General features: G+C 40.4%; 1 protein-coding gene across 1 annotated transcript; it reads right to left on the minus strand.

The window, feature by feature from the left end:
• On the minus strand, positions 1-14,376 carry tdrd15 (tudor domain containing 15). The gene is made up of 5 exons (XM_034121132.1): positions 14,283-14,376; positions 10,979-11,036; positions 2,075-7,675; positions 1,609-1,760; positions 1-465 (listed from the first exon to the last, which is right to left on the minus strand). Exons 2-5 carry the CDS (start codon positions 11,002-11,004, stop codon positions 452-454), a joined length of 5,793 nt encoding a protein of 1,930 aa, XP_033977023.1. The 5' UTR covers positions 11,005-11,036; positions 14,283-14,376; the 3' UTR covers positions 1-451.
• Positions 14,377-16,333: the final 1,957 nt, after the last annotated feature.

Genomic DNA, 16,333 nt, shown 5'->3' on the forward strand with positions numbered 1-16,333 from the left:
CAAGGTTCAATGCTGCTTTTTTAATTTAGATTAATACAAAAGCCACTAAACGTAATGTAAAAAAAACACTGCAGTTTTGACTGCCCCAATTAATCTTTTTTGGACATAAAACACTGAACAGTTTAACGTAGAAACACAAATGAACATATCTAAAGGCTCAATAACATTATTAATGTATAAACCCTGTATGAGAATAACTCCTAATTTAAATAAAACAGTTTACCAACTCAGATTGCTTCTGCTTTAAAGTAACAGTGCAGCCGACATATAATCTAACTGAGGTATTCGTTAACAAAAGAATGTATAAAATATGAATAAAAATAAGTTGACATAATACAATCTTAAGGCAAAGTGCTGAGACTCAATATTTAGCCAAAATATCCAACAATCAGCATCTCACTTGGATAAATCTTACGCAGAGTGATTGGGAATCGCTGGGGAGTTGCTGCCCTCACGACAGAAAACCTGGAACAGAAGATAACAAAGTGACCGAACTGTACATTACTGTGCTAGAGGCAGTGATATACCATGTTTTATGACATACTATATTATATTTTAAGACAAAGATCTTTATCCAAAGCGACTTACAATAAGTGCATTCGACCAAGAATATACAAACTTGAAGAAAACAGAATCATATAAGTACATCAGGTTTCATAGAGCCAAAACATTTCAAGTGCTACTCAACTAGATTTAGATAAGCCAGTCCTTTGTTAGTATATAAGTGCTTTGTTAGTATATAAGTGCTTTGTTAGTATATAAGTGCTTTGTTAATATGCAAGTGCTTAGTTAGTATATAACTACGTTTTTGTGACTGCATCATACATGGTTGCAACTAGGGATGCTCCGATCGATCGCGAGAGCCGATCGCATGACGTAAAATACATGACACTTGTCTCTGTGCACGGCAAAACAAGCTCGCCAAAATGGCTTCACCAGTTTGACAGTAAAATGTTAGACCTAACACACTTTGCTATTTTATCTACCTCTGGAACAAGCTAAACTAGTTATAAATATATGTATTCTTCACTGTCGGGTCACTCATTACTGGATCAGTGAGCTGCATGAGATTCTCTCTCCCTCCTCTGACAGCCTGAGAGAGAGAGAGAGAGAGAGAGAGAGAGAGAGAGAGAGAGAGAGAGAGAGAGAGAGAGAGAGAGAGAGAGAGAGAGAGAGAGAGAGAGAGAGAGAGAGAGAGAGAGAGAGAGAGAGAGAGAGAGAGAGAGAGAGAGAGAGCTTCCGCTCATTTCTCCCGTGTTATTATCCAAAGTTAATGTAAACTTGAATAATGTACTTCATTTGAATGTAATAATTATGTTGGTTGTTGTTTGTGGAAGCGCCATTAACTGAGTTTTAAACATCACTTTAAATGGAAGATCCCCATAGGCCCCGCCCACTCGATCGGTATCGGTATCGGCCGATACTGATTCCAGCGATCTGCCCCAAAATTGGCGATCGGAGCATCCCTAGTTGCAACACTAATGGAGCAACAAAATATTTCCCCAGAGGGAAATCAATGAAAGCCAAGTGTTGGTAAAAAAACACCTTCCAGTTGTGATAAAGATACACTTTCACTTGAAGCAAATACAATACAAAGTATTTACTTACATTTCCGTAATGTAGACACGAGACTCAGTGGCATCTCCGGCTCCGATTCATCAGTAGAGTCAACCAAGAGATCTGACTGATTGTCGGAGCCTTCATCTTCCAGACCGTACTCTTCATCACTCTCGGGGCAACGAGAAATCTGTTCCTGGAACCTGAATGTATCAGAAAAATTGTTTTTATACAGAGAGTATTCATTGATTTCCAAAGCAAAACATGTGGTTAGCTGAAGACAGCTCATTAAATGTCACTACTGAATTAAAGTCATTATGATTTATTTATTTTTTAAACAATGAACCAAAGTAATGGCTAATGAAAGGAAGTGGTATTTATTTTATACTGCCTCAGTTAAATTGGAATGGTGTGTTTACAGTGTATACAGAATATAAATGATTGTTAAATGGTGAAAATTGGACTGACTAGTGGCTTCAATGAAAGTGTAATAAAAACATAAATAATAAAAGCTTACATCATTCCCAGTATGTGGTCGGTATAATCGGCATGTCCATCATCCACCAGCTCCTTGGCCACATGGACGCCATCTGCCAGAATGTCCACCTTCCAGTGTGTGTTCGACACAAACTCTCTGAAGGAGATCTGGAGGTTCTTCTGGTAAAAACACTGCTGGAAGAAGACCGCAGCTTCATCGCTCCACTGGCCACTATCCTCACCTACTGGCTTCACCCCTTGCAGGATACAGGGGAACTTTACTTTTGGGGAGTTTGTTAACTCCTCAGGAAGCCTCTTCAGCTGGGAGCATTCTTCGTACGGGATGCATTCGTAATGGCCGTAATCGACAAGGTTCAGGACCGCTGTGGTGTCAATGTTTACGATTTCAGCTCTGCACCACTTGTCCTTGGTGTCTGATTTAAACAGGCAGCAGGTCCCAGGGACGATATGGGCTTCAGGAAGAGAAGACATCGTCTCAGGGAGGTCCTCCAACATTATGGAGACTTGGTTTGTGACGAGAAGCAGGTCGTCCAGAACCACGCAAAACTCCATGGGAGTCGTCACTTCAGTAGCAAAGCCTGAATACTCTTTATATAAATCAATAGAAGCAAAGGCAAGCTGCCGAGGCGGGTTTGTGTCCAAGTTGGATTCTTCTTCTTCTTTAATGTCAGCTGGTGAAGAGACCGTCTCTTTATTCTGCTGCAGTGAAGTTGTGATATGACTAAAGAGGAACAGTCCATTCATGACTATTTCAACCTTCCACGGTTCATTAGCTTCTGATCGAGACACAAAGACAAGTTTGACTTCTTTGCCAATCATTGGTTTGAGAGTTTCACACCAAAATGCATGAGCATCTTCTGCCTCACTGAACCCAAGGCAGTTCATCTTGCACAATACTGCAAAGTTGTGGATTTGTGTCAGCTTAATACACTGTCGTCGGATTGAGCAACTTTGAACTTCTTCTGTTGTTCCATGATCCACGAGGAGGACCTGGCATTTTCCCTGGCCTATAACTTGAACAACAGCCCTGTGCCACTTTTTGTCATGGTCTACCTGGACCAAGCACTTGAGGCCTTGTTTGACATCCTCTTCAGCCAAGAGCTTGCACACGGATAGGTTTTCAGCAATAAAATGTTCCAATGCAGCAAGCCGTTCCCTGGTCTGATTTAGTCTGATGTAAAAATGTCCATTGCTCAGGACTGACAGAACTGTACCACTCTTTGTGTCTTTAGCTTGAACAGTTGAAGGCATGATTTCATCCGCTTTGACAGTCGGTTCCAGTGTTTGGTTTTCACCATCAAGAGAAGCTCTTTCAGATTGAGTTGTTTGATTCTCACTCACTTTTTTTCTCATGTAGATCTGCTCAGAGGATCTTGCTTTCTCTTCATTTTTAGATGAATCTGCATGAAACACTTCTTCCTTTTTGGTTTCAGAGGTACTTTCAACATCTGCTTCAAGTGCCGTTGGAAGACCAGCAGCTTCATCAATAATTTCAAACTTGACTACCCAATGGAACTCTTGATGGGAGACAAATTCAACCATGAGAGGCTTTTCCATTACAGCATCAGTGAAAGAAGCATCATTTTGGTACATGCTTGTGTCCATCAAGGAGCATGATATGCTGAATCTTGGCTGAGAGAGATACTCCTTTGGTACGGAGTAGGTCTTCTTCTTGATGACTGCAGAGTTTCCATAGTCCACAAACTCAACTTTGATACAGGAATTTCCTTCACAGTCCGTCACAGCAGAGCGATACAGAGCGCCGTCTTCCTCAAACTCAGCCAGAACGATATCATTGACTCTCAAAGAGGTGGTAGTCTTCAAGGTTTCTCTGAAACTACTCAAGTTGAGATCTTCACCCATTTTTAAGATGGAAGGTTCATCCTCCGACAGTTGAAGGTAAAAACTGCTGACTGAGTCGATGTGGGAGACAAAACACTTCGCCCTGAAACCTGCGCTCACACTTCTGTTTGGTAAACACGAGCATTGAGGGATCTCCGATTTTTCTGTCATTTGTGGTTGTTTTGAGTTTGTGTTTGTATAGGTGTACTTTCCTTGTTTTTCAACCCTTGCATTTGTGTTCCGAGTTTGCCCATGAACAGTTTTTACCAGGTTTTCTTTCTTTTTGCAGGGAGCCCTTCCAGCTCGAGTACTTCTGTAAGCATCCAACGTGCAGGAAGAATCTGAAGACGCTTTCTTGCACTTTATTGAATCCTTGGTGTTGGGTTTTTGATGAGTTTTGTGGTTTGTCTTTGTGCTGCTCACGTCAAAAGTCACAACAGTCTTTGGCGTTGGTGAATGACTAAGAATCAGTTCCCTAATCTTCTCATTGATGTTAACATCTCCATCAAAAAGTTCAACAACAAAAGAGCCATCTTTGTACTTTCCATTTACGACGGCTCTTACTTGCTTGTTGAGGATTGCACCATCAAGCCAATCTTTGACATCTGCATAGAGCGGTTCCTTGGACACAGAAGCAAGGTGGCATTTCACAGCCTGCATGGGTGTGTACAACACATCCATAGAGTCTCTGGGGATACACATGACATTGGTTTTCTCAGATATGGTTGCATTTCCATAATCTACAAAAAACACGTTGAGATGCAGAGGTGACTGAACAGGTCGTACCAAGCCCCTGTACCATTTGCCATCCAAGTATTTTGCCAGGCACAGCTTTGTCACTGCTGTCGTACTGGCTTGCATCATTTTCTCACTCTCTGTTGAAATGTTATTTTCAAGCTCATTGATGATATCAGTGTTTCTGTCAAGTTGGCAGTAGACTTCCCAATGACTGCTTACATGAGTGACGTGGACTTGTTCTTCATTTCCAGGACTTATATCATATGAAGAGTAGACGAAAGACTGCGGCAACACTATGGACTGTTGCTTTGTTGAGAATACTGCTTCTCTTGGCAGGCCCTGATCCCCCAGATTAGTTAAGGTCTTTTGAGTTTGGATGTTGTAGAGTTGAACAACACTGCACAGTCCTTTGTTCTTCACATTGAACTGGGAGACAACTTGACATCTTAGACCGATGGGGGTGTCAAGGACAAAGTCTTTCATCAACTCGCACTCCGGACTGCAATTCCCAATGTCATCGGGGCCAGTAGTTTCGATCGGGGTGCTAAGGCTGCATCTGAAAGCTTGTCCTTCCAAATGAACGAATTCTGGCTTTATTGCCTGAAGATTGTGCTCCTTGATGCAGATGGTCAAGCCGTAGTCAACCAACATCACTGTGGCATGGCCATTATGTTTCTGTGTGATGAAGGCTCTGTACCATCTTCCATTTAGAGGTGACTTGGCAATACAACAAGAATCGCCTGGTTGGAGGGGAACTGTGTGGGTTGAGTAATATTGATTCACTTTATCCATCAGTTCCTCCAAAGCTGGAACCTTATCTTGCAGCCGGCACCAGAAATCTGATGGAGACTTGATGTAAGTGCAAGACACAGCAAAGATATACCCAGGCTTAACGCTTATGGTTTTGAATAAAGCAGGGGCTTGCGCCTTCTCAGTTTGAATTTTTAAGGTCTTCTCTTCCTCTGCACAGTCCCTCAATTGCTCTGAATTCCCAGTGATGTCTGGAGTCACACGATGCTTGGGGCGCCTTGTTTTTTCCGTGAAAGTTGTTTTGTTTTTCACCCCAGGCTCTAGGTCAATGTTGTTCCAGTATTGAGCTTGTTTGAAAGAGATCAGGAGGTCAGTGATACTTTGATTGTTGTCATCTTCCACGACAGAGAGATCAACAACACATTTGTTTTTTCCCTTTTGGACAATGTGGACTAGCAGGGCCTTGTTTGACACAGCTCGTCTAAAAAAGTCCGTTTTGGCGGTGGTCCAGAATTCATCCATAGGAAAAACATTAACAAGAGTACAACAGAAGGCAAACTCAGCTTTTTTGGCCAATGTCTCAGGTATCTTCTTGATCATCATGCGGGGCACTTTCTCAATGTTTCCAAAATCGATAAAAAGTACTTCAGATCCATGCTCAAGGGACTCCACCACTACACACCTGTAGAAATGCATGTCTTTTTCATAAACTGCACAGCACAGTGTCCCAGGCTCAGGATTCAACAGCACGTCTTCATCCAGCTTCACTTGACTGTAGTGATCTGCCATTGTTCTCATCATTTCTTCAAACTCATCATTTCGTTTTTGTGATCTGATCCAGAAGACGTTTGGATTCTGGACATGCTCGACATAGCCCACAAAGACAGAGTCTACATCCAACTCTTCTTCTGTGAGTGTTCTAGCCATTGCTTCGCCCATGATTGTTTCACAGTTTAAATGGCCACACTGCGGTGACTTTTTTTCCGTCTCAAAAACTGTGGGAACTTTCATTTTAGGAAGCTCTTGAGTTGGCTTAGGTTCAGCCACTTGATTTTCCTCAGCACCAATTACTGTGATGGAGTACAGGTGCTGTTCTTCCTCAAAACATTTGATCTCCACATCTAACACTTTGCCAAGCAAGCCTGCCTTTAGAAAACTCAACTGCTGAGTTTTCACCGCTTCAACCTCATCACCCAGGGAGAAGAGCGAGCATGGGAATGCCATGATGGGTGTTGAAAGTAATTCAGGTGGCAAACTGTAGACGTTTTCAACTTTGACAGAATCAAAGAATCCGTAGTCAATGTACAAAACTCGAAGTTGAGAGTTGACTGGAAGAAACTGCACAAGGCCTCTGTACCATTTCTCATCTTTGCCTTTTACTGAACACAGCAAACCAAGGTTTTCTGGAGTCTTCTGATTGTGTTCTATGGTTCGGTACTCATTAACTTCAGCCAGCTTCTTTGACATTTCCCAAAGATCTGTGTCCACACTGGTCATCTGACAGTAAAACAGCTCAGGGTTAACAGCAGCAGTTACACGCACTTTAGCACGGGTCCCACAACTCAATCTAGGCCCACAGAGAGGCAGAATTGTTTCGTATCCCTGCAAACCAGACCGTTTGAAGCAGAATTCTTGTGCCCTTGGCTTTTCAATGAGTAAGTCAGGAACTTGCTCTGTGCTTTGCTTGAGTGGCACCTCTGTGAGCATACCAACTAAGAGAAAGAAGGTATCTGTGTCCACATGTCTCCCGAACCCATGTTTAACAAGATCATTGTTAATTTCCGGGGCTTCCAATAGGAGCACTTTGTGGGGCAAAAAGGCTTTAATGTAACCTGTGACATTTCTTCCAATTAGGTTTGTGAAGTATGCCTCCACTACAGAATGAGAACATCCCTGCGGTAATAGTACATTTGCAAGAAAGCCGCAAACTATCTTGGGAGGCAGGCTGAAAAGGTTGTTTGAACAGGAATATATGAGGGCTTCGTCAACACTCAAGACATTACCATGATCTATGAGGAAAACATCAAATAAGTCTTCTTTTCGGTTTTGAACTCTTCCTCTGTAGCAGCGGCCTGAAGTAAAATCTTCCACGAGGCAAAACTCTCCGATAGCCACTGCAGCTTGAGTCTTTGGTGTGTTCTGTATTTCCCCTTGCAAGATGTTGTAGTCAAGATCACATATGGAATGGTAATGTCCCTGGAAGTGTATCAGGGTTGCTTCAGGGTTCCAGTCCAAGTGAGTTAACTTGAGGTCCACAGACCAAAGGGCACATAGTGGTGATTGACCAGACCTGAAAATAAAGGTGACTTATATTATTTACCTACAAAAAAACATGTTAATCATTTTGTGAGTTTATCAATTCTGCCGATTGTACGATGCGTATCAAAGCCCGGTGTGTGTCGCAAAATAGTGTGTTACAGTAGATTTACAAATGAGGAAAAACAAGTATTTAATGGCGCGTTTCCACTACAGCGCGCAGCCCGGTTTAAGAGGGCTGTGACGTCAGCGGCCCGTCTTTGGTTGCGTTTCCACTTGGCCTAGTACCGGCCGGCGGGTCCTAATTCACAGTTTTTCTGGCCTCATAAAATCGTGGGTCCAGGGCCAGAGACAACGAGGCTGAGTCGGGCTGAGTATGCTAAACTAGAGAGAGCATCGCTGGCAAGGGGGCTACAACTACAACAAGATGGACATATTTGAATGTGATTTAATTGTAATACACGTTTCAAAATGATGCCGAAGTAACAACATACTGATACCGGTTAGTAAAAACCATGAATTAATGCTTTGTCAAGTCTGCAGACAGACGGCAGGCGAAAAACCTTTTAAAATGCGTGTTTTCTGAATGGAGATTGGCTAAGCTAACGCAGTATATGCTCCGACCGTCCACACTCACAACAACGGCCTATACAGACATAAATAAAGCAGCGACTGTATTCACCATGACACAGGCAGTCTGTGGTGTGTACTTGTTTAACTTTTGTCTAGTTTCTGAACATATATGAGGAGCTGTGAGCTCTGAGTGCTAACAGCTAACGGCTGTGTGGTTTTTCTGGGGTCCTCTGAAGATCACGTCACGGCTCCGCCTACACTGCGTTACTATAGATCAGGGCTCTCCAACACGTCGATCGCGAGCTACCGGTAGCTCGCGGGCAGCTTTTCAGTAGCTCGCCGCTCGATTATCGATTATAGCGTAGTAAGGTTGCTTATTGATTTTTCGGCCGCGGCTGGACAATAACGTTTTTTTATTTTAGATTTTTTTCTGTCACACGAATATCAAATGGTCGGTGACGCAGAGATCAAGGAACAGACGTGACAGCAGCACAGCGACAACACACACGGAGCAGTCTGCTTTCTCCACCAGCACGAGTCCAGAACTAACAGCAGAATGACCCGCTCTGAATCAGGCCCTGTCGCTGCGGCTCAGAGACACACAGGGAGGGATTTGTGTTTTTTGAAAAACACTCGTTATCGTCATGTCAGGTTTTTGGTGGATTTAATCAAGTCTTGGATTGCAGAGTATGAATGTCCTCTTGCTATTTTCAGTTGATAAATACTTGTGTAAAGTTTGTGAAGGCAGGAGGAAAGCTTCCGCGATCACCGTCTCCTCTCCGTTCCTCCAAACCCCGCCCCCTCCCTGAAAATAATGAGTGACAGGCTGATAGTGACCCGATAGAAACTTTATTATTCACTTAATCACTGATTGAGATATGATGAAGCTAACTTAATCTCATACATTCATGGGATTTATGTAACAGTAACGGGCCGTCTCCACGGCAGCGTTAAAAAATCTTGAAACGCTTCTGCCCATTCACTTTGAATGGGGTGACGTCACTTTTTTTCGCTTTCGCCGAAATGCATTGTGGGCAGGCGAGCGGAGATTCTCAGGATTTTCAAGATCCAAAGTTGAACAATGTTCAACTTTTGAAGCTGAGGAGGAAGCGTCAGCCAATCAAATCCCGTGTACGCAAATCTGACAGTTCAAGCTCTAGCCAATCAAACGGCGTGTATGCTGGGAGAGACAGACCGCAGGTCATTTCCTCATATTCCAAAACATGGAGGAGAAATTAGCGGTAGCGAATCAATCACCCGGTGCTTTATGACCAGACCTACCGGGATATAAACCGGAGGAGCCAGGCATGGAGGGAGCTGGCAGAGACAGTGGTATGTTTTCGCCTGTTTTGGGGAGTTTATATCCAGTTTACTTCGGGCTTTTTGGCTTCATATGTCGCGGGCGGGAGATTCATGTGATTGGTTGATCGCAAAAAAATCCCCAAGCCTCAGATACGCCCACCTCCAAGATTTTTTTAACGCTGCCGTGGAGACGGCCCGTTAGACAGAGAATGTAAGTGTGCACCCACATGCACTATTTTTGTTTTTATAATGCTATTGTAAATACTCCTGCTGTTTTCAGACTCAAGTCATGTGTGTCTTTTTTTTAACAGAAGACCTAGCTAGAAGCTGCAGCTAGACTGCAGAAGTATTAGTTTTTTGTTTTTGAGGATGGAACCATTTTCACACACAGATATAGGGAGGCTAGACCTATACAATTGATTTATTATGGTTTATAATTTAATGTCAAGACGAAGAAGAAGAAGAAAAAGATGGCTGAACAACTGTTCAGTGTCAATCCTGTGGAGATCTCCAAAATAATGTTCAGCTTAAGTCTCAGCAAAACTCACAACATTTCTGGAGCCTTGTAGACCCAGAAAACTATAAGAACATTCACCAAGCAGCACTGAAAATGTCTGCTTTATTTGGTTCTGTTCTACATACCTTTGTGAAGCAGCTTTTTCTGACATGAATGAAATCTAAATACAGAACAAGACCGACTGATGAACATTTAAATGACTCTATTAAGTGAACCTAAGTGGGTCCAGCATACACCTCTATGGTGGACTGTATGCAGTGCCATTAATCTCACTAACAAAAGAGTGAAATGCTTGTAAGGTGGTGATTAAGGACACTTATGTGAATGTTCAGTGATGTACTTATTATGTGGGCCATAATAATATGTGAGAAATCTTCGTTTTCTTGGACCTTATTTTTGATAAGCTTTAGGTATTGCAATTTCACACGTGTACAAAAGTATAGCTTAATTCAACTGATGAGGGCTATGTGAATAAATGTAAGCGATGTGATGCAAGTAGCTCTTGGCCACTTTCATTTTTTGAAAGTAGCTCTCAGATGAAGAAAGGTTGGAGACCCCTGCTATAGATACTACCCCAGTTCCTAAACTGTAATGGAAATGCGCCATAAAGTGAGCCAGTCCTAACGAGGCCCAGCCATACCGAGCGGGGCCGAGCGAGGCCGTGTAGTGGAAATGCGCCAAAACAGATTAAAAGAGGGAAATTGCACATTTTAAATATGGTTGTATTGTTAAATTAGGTGCTCGACTAAATGATATGCCACCGACTCCTCAAATTAAAACCTGGAAAGTAAATGACTAAAAAGAATCGTTAGAAGAAGCTTAGATATCCAATTTAAACATAATATGACACACTATACAACTATACAATGACAATAATGTTGAATCTAATTTAATCTATACGGACTTGTCAGCATCACTTTTTTTTTGCTGCATTGATTTGCTTACTTTTGTTGTTCGGAAACTGACGACATGGCTGCAGCATCAGTAACATCCAAAACAAAACCTGAAAGAAAAGTGAAGATAAGTGAATGTCTCATTATGTATCATTAAGAAACACACACAAAATAAACCAGCGCTGACGTTAACCGTTATATACTATAGAATTTATAACCTAGGGTGCACACAACTTTCTCAGTGAGGTACACTGGAGTCAGTGGCTCCCCTCAAAGTTCCCATGAAGCCCTCGGTATCGCAACGAATGTCAACGGGGGGGGGGGGGGGGGGGGGGTAGTAGAGTACAGAGCTTCGTGACCACAGAGCGTGTGTGAACGTTGTGATCAGCTGTTTTAGCGCAGTGCGGCTGTACAGACCGACGTTAACAGCAGCCCTGTCTGTGCACACGGAGACCGACTCTGTCCGGTGATCTAACCGCCTTCTGGAAAAGCTTCACAAGTATGTCGGTACGCAAATGCGCTTTGTGACACAAGTGACGGTACGCATTTCAGATTGTTGCCGCGCATGCGTACCAGTTATATGCACCCCTGTTTATAACTTAACACCCAACTTTAAAGTGCACCTATCATGCTATTTGTAGGCATATATTATGGGTGTCAGATATATAAAAATATATAAAAACATGTCTATGATGTGTTTTGCTCAAAATACAAACAGATCATGCATTTTAGAAATCCCTCATATCCCTCTTTTGCAGCCCTGTTAGAGAAACGCGGATTTTGGGTCCTTAGCTTGAACAAAACCAAAAAGAGGAGGCGGAGCTAATGCCTGATCAGAATTCTACCGGAGATAAAGTTAAATTCTGCTGTGATAAAACGCCATCATGTTCTAAACCACATCAAAGATTATTTCTGAAACAGTATGGAGCTCAAATGCTTTTTCTCTTGCGGGTTTATCACAAGGTGAGTTCCTTTTTTTATTTCCTGCTTTTTAAACACATGTGCTCTCCAGTACAGGTTAGCTCTGAGTGTTAGCGATGCTTGCTAATGTAAACAAAGACAAGATTACGTCCAAAATACGTCAGGCATTGTTTCTGATAGCAACTCTCTGTGGGTCCACCATCCGAAATTACGTCATATCTGCAGCAAATCTGTATCCACTCGTTGTTCCCCCGTTTTTAAAAGATTTGGGTACGGAGGAAAAGAGAAAGGGTTTTATTTTCTGACGCTGCGTGAGTTCCCTGACACACCGGGGACACATATTTATGTATAAAAGACATCAAAAAGTGCATTTTGCATGATAAGTCTCCTTTAACATATAACCACACTAAGCTTTGTCACTTATTATCTTTAAAAAATATATAATGATGGTTGTAACTGTGTCCATAAACTCATATCTGGCCTGGGGCACATGTTAATGATGACTTTTTATTAACATTATAAAAGACAAGTTGCAGAATATCCTGCCAGTAAGTAATTACCTTTTTGCTTTGTTTTTTGTGGTGTTCATCCGATGATATTTCTATGCACAGATTTAGGTATTGTTTTAAGCGTAAATGATATGAGTAACTTAAGGTGCCCTTTATAATACATGTTTACATAAGAGTAAATACAATATACAGTAAAAGTTACTAATAACACATATTAAAGTCCCATTGTATTCATGCTAGAAAAAAAACTAAAACCACAAACTGGGTTTTTATTGTCATGGAAATGTGTGATTTTAGCAATCTTGTTCATGAAGGGTATATGCAGGAATCCTGAAGTCAAATGTAAGACCTTTTAAGACCTTTTTTAAGACCCTTTCCTCATCGAGGACCTCATCGCCACTTTGAGTTTTAACCGGTTACATTGGCGACACACTTTACTATATACAGTATTGATTGTCCTTCCTCCTTATCTTCCAACCATTTGGACGCAAACTTGCATTTCCCCATAACGATGCTGTTTAACAACCGGCGTAAACGAACTTTCGCGCGCTATCAAGCAGTGAGCGTGCGATGTCCTGTTCAGATGACGTCACATCCAACGGGATGCCATAAATAAACTACACAGAATCACACTACACACCTACGCAATGATTACATTCAGGCAGACTGTAGAATACAACCTCTTTGGACAATTTATATACTTATTGAAAACAAGCTACAAAATGTAATACCTTGGAAAATGCCGTTTAATGCCCTTAATTTTCGCTAAATTGATTTATCAACTTTTAATACTTTTTAAGACCCCGCGGACACCCTGATATTGTAAACATCTTGGTATGCCAGCTTTCTTTGAATACCATGAGACAAATTAGCAGGTTTTATTGATCGATCATCAAGCGGATGTATAACTTGAGCAACCTTGCTATAGCTCGCCATCTTAAATTGTATTGCTACTAAGGAGACATGCATATTGCATTCAGCTTGGTGTACTAACTTCATTTAAATACAGTGGTGTAAAGTAACCAAGTACATTTACTCAAGTACTGTACTTAATTACAGTTTTGAGAGACTGGTACTCCTAAGTATTTCAATATTTTGCTACTTTGTACTTCTATCCCACTACAATTCAGACGTAAAAGGTGTACTTTTATTCCACTACATGTATTTAATACCTTTAGATACTTTACAGATGTGGATGAATGATGTGAAATATAATCAAGTGTTAAATCAGACTTAAATTCACAAGCTACCCTGCAGTATACAAAGTCATTCAAACTAGCTGCACCTTTACCAGCTTTGATAACACTTTAATGATCAATCATTATAAAACATATCATATATATTATTCTGAAATGGACCAATCTGCACAATGACTACTTTTACTTTTGGTACTTTAACTATATTTTGATGCTAATACTTTTGTACTTTTACTTGAGTAACATTTTTGAATGCAGGACTTTTACTGTAACAGAGTATTCCTACACTCTGGTACTTCTACTTTTACTTAAGTACAAGATCTGAGTACTTCCCCTACCTCTTTTTAAAATACCATGAACACTAATGAGAAGGTTTTTTTTTATCAATGTAGCTCGCTATTTTACATTTGAGTGATATTACAGAGCCAAAATTATTGTGGAGTTTGGTTACAGGATACTAAAGAATACCCGGACACACCAAAGGTGAGTCATTAGCCGTTTTAGTGACCGTGTAAATTGACATTCAGCAGGAGTGAGCCGCTAAAACTTGCGACGAGCTAACAATGCTACCTCAAGCTAACGCTAAACTACAGCGACGTCATGGTTCGGCTACACGTGTTTCACTTAACATCACGGTCGGTTTTGTATCTCAAATAACCGTCAGTGGTTTTAAACACAGACTTCTTTCTGAAAAAATCCAACCTTAATAACATTCAGGGCTGTGTTTTACCTTTTGAAGCGCCTCATGTCTGCAACCTGTTGTCTAATTAACCTTTGGATGATACAGAGATTATTAGACATCCATGGCTCCAACTCACTTCCGGCTTCTCTTCGACAACCAACCGTTCTTATTATACATCCATGCAACCAACCAACGTGCTTATATTTCTTCTTCGTCTCTTTTTTGTTGGTAGGCAAATCTGTGTTGTTAATATCGAGGTTAAATCTTTAAAATAATATGCATTAAAGTTGTGTATGAGATATGACATTGCACATGAATAAGAGGTAAATAGAATGAAATAACATACAAATAAATATACATATACATATCAGTGGGAGAAGTAAAAGAAAATACACAAAACAGTGAATATGTAAATCAATAATGAAGGGTATATTTAATACACAATATATATACATAATAGAAGGCAGTGTACAAGTACTCTTATTTCAATCTTTAAAATATGCATTGAAATTGTGTACGGGCAGAAATATGGTTTCATTAGAAACTAAAATGATTGTGTAACTTCAATAATCGCATTAAACTAATAATTGCTTTGCAAAACTAAACCTGAATAGCATAATAAATGTAAAATAAAATACATACGTTTGGGACTGAATTCCAATTAACTTAAAATGGGTGTTATCAGAGATGGGAGAAGTACTCGGATAATTACTACTACTTAAGTAAAAGTAGAAATACCAGAGTGTAGGAATACTCTGTTACAAGTAAAAGTCCTGCATTTAAAATGTTGCTCAAGTAAAAGTACAAGAGTTCAGGTTCAGGTTATTTATTTGTACCCGTAGGTAGATTTTGTTTGCAGAGAAAAAGACAAGGGATCCATCCTGACACTAAAAACAAACACAAACAACAGACACATCTCTAATAAAAGGACTAGTAAAAAGTACAAGTACACCCTGCTCAACCAAATCTCAAAATATTTAAAAAACACTAGTACAAACATGGATATTCAAAATTCATAATTAAATAAATAAATAAAAATAGGCATCTGTGTGACACTACTATGATGTGTTAATTTGTGAAATAGCTGCTGGGATAAAACTGTTTTTATACCGCTTCGTTCTACTCTTTGGGACAACTAACCCCCGGCCCGAAGGAAAAAGCTGCAACATGGAGCTGGATAACCGCTGTCACTGCCTGAGGGTCTCCAGGTTTAGCTCACCAATCAGTCTGCTGGACCACTTTACGATCTGACTCAGAGAGTTTCTGCTCTTTAAAGTCAGGTTACCAAACCATGACATTAGTGAAAAAGACAGAATTGACTTGATAAAAGCACGATAAAACATGATCATCATGGTTTTGTCAATGTTAAAATAGGACAGTTTCCTAAGACAGTACAAACGCTGGTGCCTCCTTTTGCACACAGCTTCACAGTTTGGATCAGAGCTCAATTTCGAGTCAATAATTGTCCCGAGACTTCATGTATGTATAAGTATAAATAAATAAATAAAATATAAGCATTGAAATATACTTAAATTGCTGAAAGTAAAAGTACTCATTATGCAGATTGGCCCATCTTCTAATAATATGTATGATATGTTTTTGCATTGAAAACGTAAACTGATTAGAATAATAATCACATGATTTAGAATTGAATATAAGTTTGGGACTGAATTCCAATAAACGTAGAAATGGGTGTAATATTTTGAAACTGAATTGCTCTGTCAGTCCACTAGTGTTTTTTGCTCTGTTATTTCACAATTTTATAAACCAAACAATCAATTGGACCATAACAAAATCAACATATTCACCCTTAGATGCATAAGTCGGTCTTTTTTGACCTGGTGAAGTGGTTTTCTTGAAGTATCTTTGTAATTACATTTTTTTATCATTTCATATTCCAGCTATTCCTCAAAAAACATGTTTTGGATATCATGCCATTCAAATTTTAAATTTAAATGTTAAGAAATTGTAGTTTTTGTATTACTACCCTAAGCTTCCATAAGTGGGTCAAAAATGAACCGCATGCATTTTCTATGGGATCCTATGGGAACCTTTGATTCTTATCACCTGTTGCCGTCAGGAATATATTCACTGTGGAA

The sequence above is a fragment of the Trematomus bernacchii genome, unplaced genomic scaffold, assembly GCF_902827165.1.
Source record: "Trematomus bernacchii unplaced genomic scaffold, fTreBer1.1, whole genome shotgun sequence".
In the NCBI taxonomy this organism is placed as follows: Eukaryota; Metazoa; Chordata; class Actinopteri; order Perciformes; family Nototheniidae; genus Trematomus; species Trematomus bernacchii.

Excerpts from the sequence above, each read along its gene's own strand:
- tdrd15 (XM_034121132.1), bottom strand. The coding sequence starts at position 11,004 with ATGTCGTCAGTTTCCGAACAACAAAA. Across the intron at positions 7,676-10,978 it reads TCAGTTTCCGAACAACAAAA|GTCTGGTCAATCACCACTAT; the intron begins GTAAGCAAATCA and ends CTTTATTTTCAG. Across the intron at positions 1,761-2,074 it reads GACCACATACTGGGAATGAT|GTTCCAGGAACAGATTTCTC; the intron begins GTAAGCTTTTAT and ends TGATACATTCAG.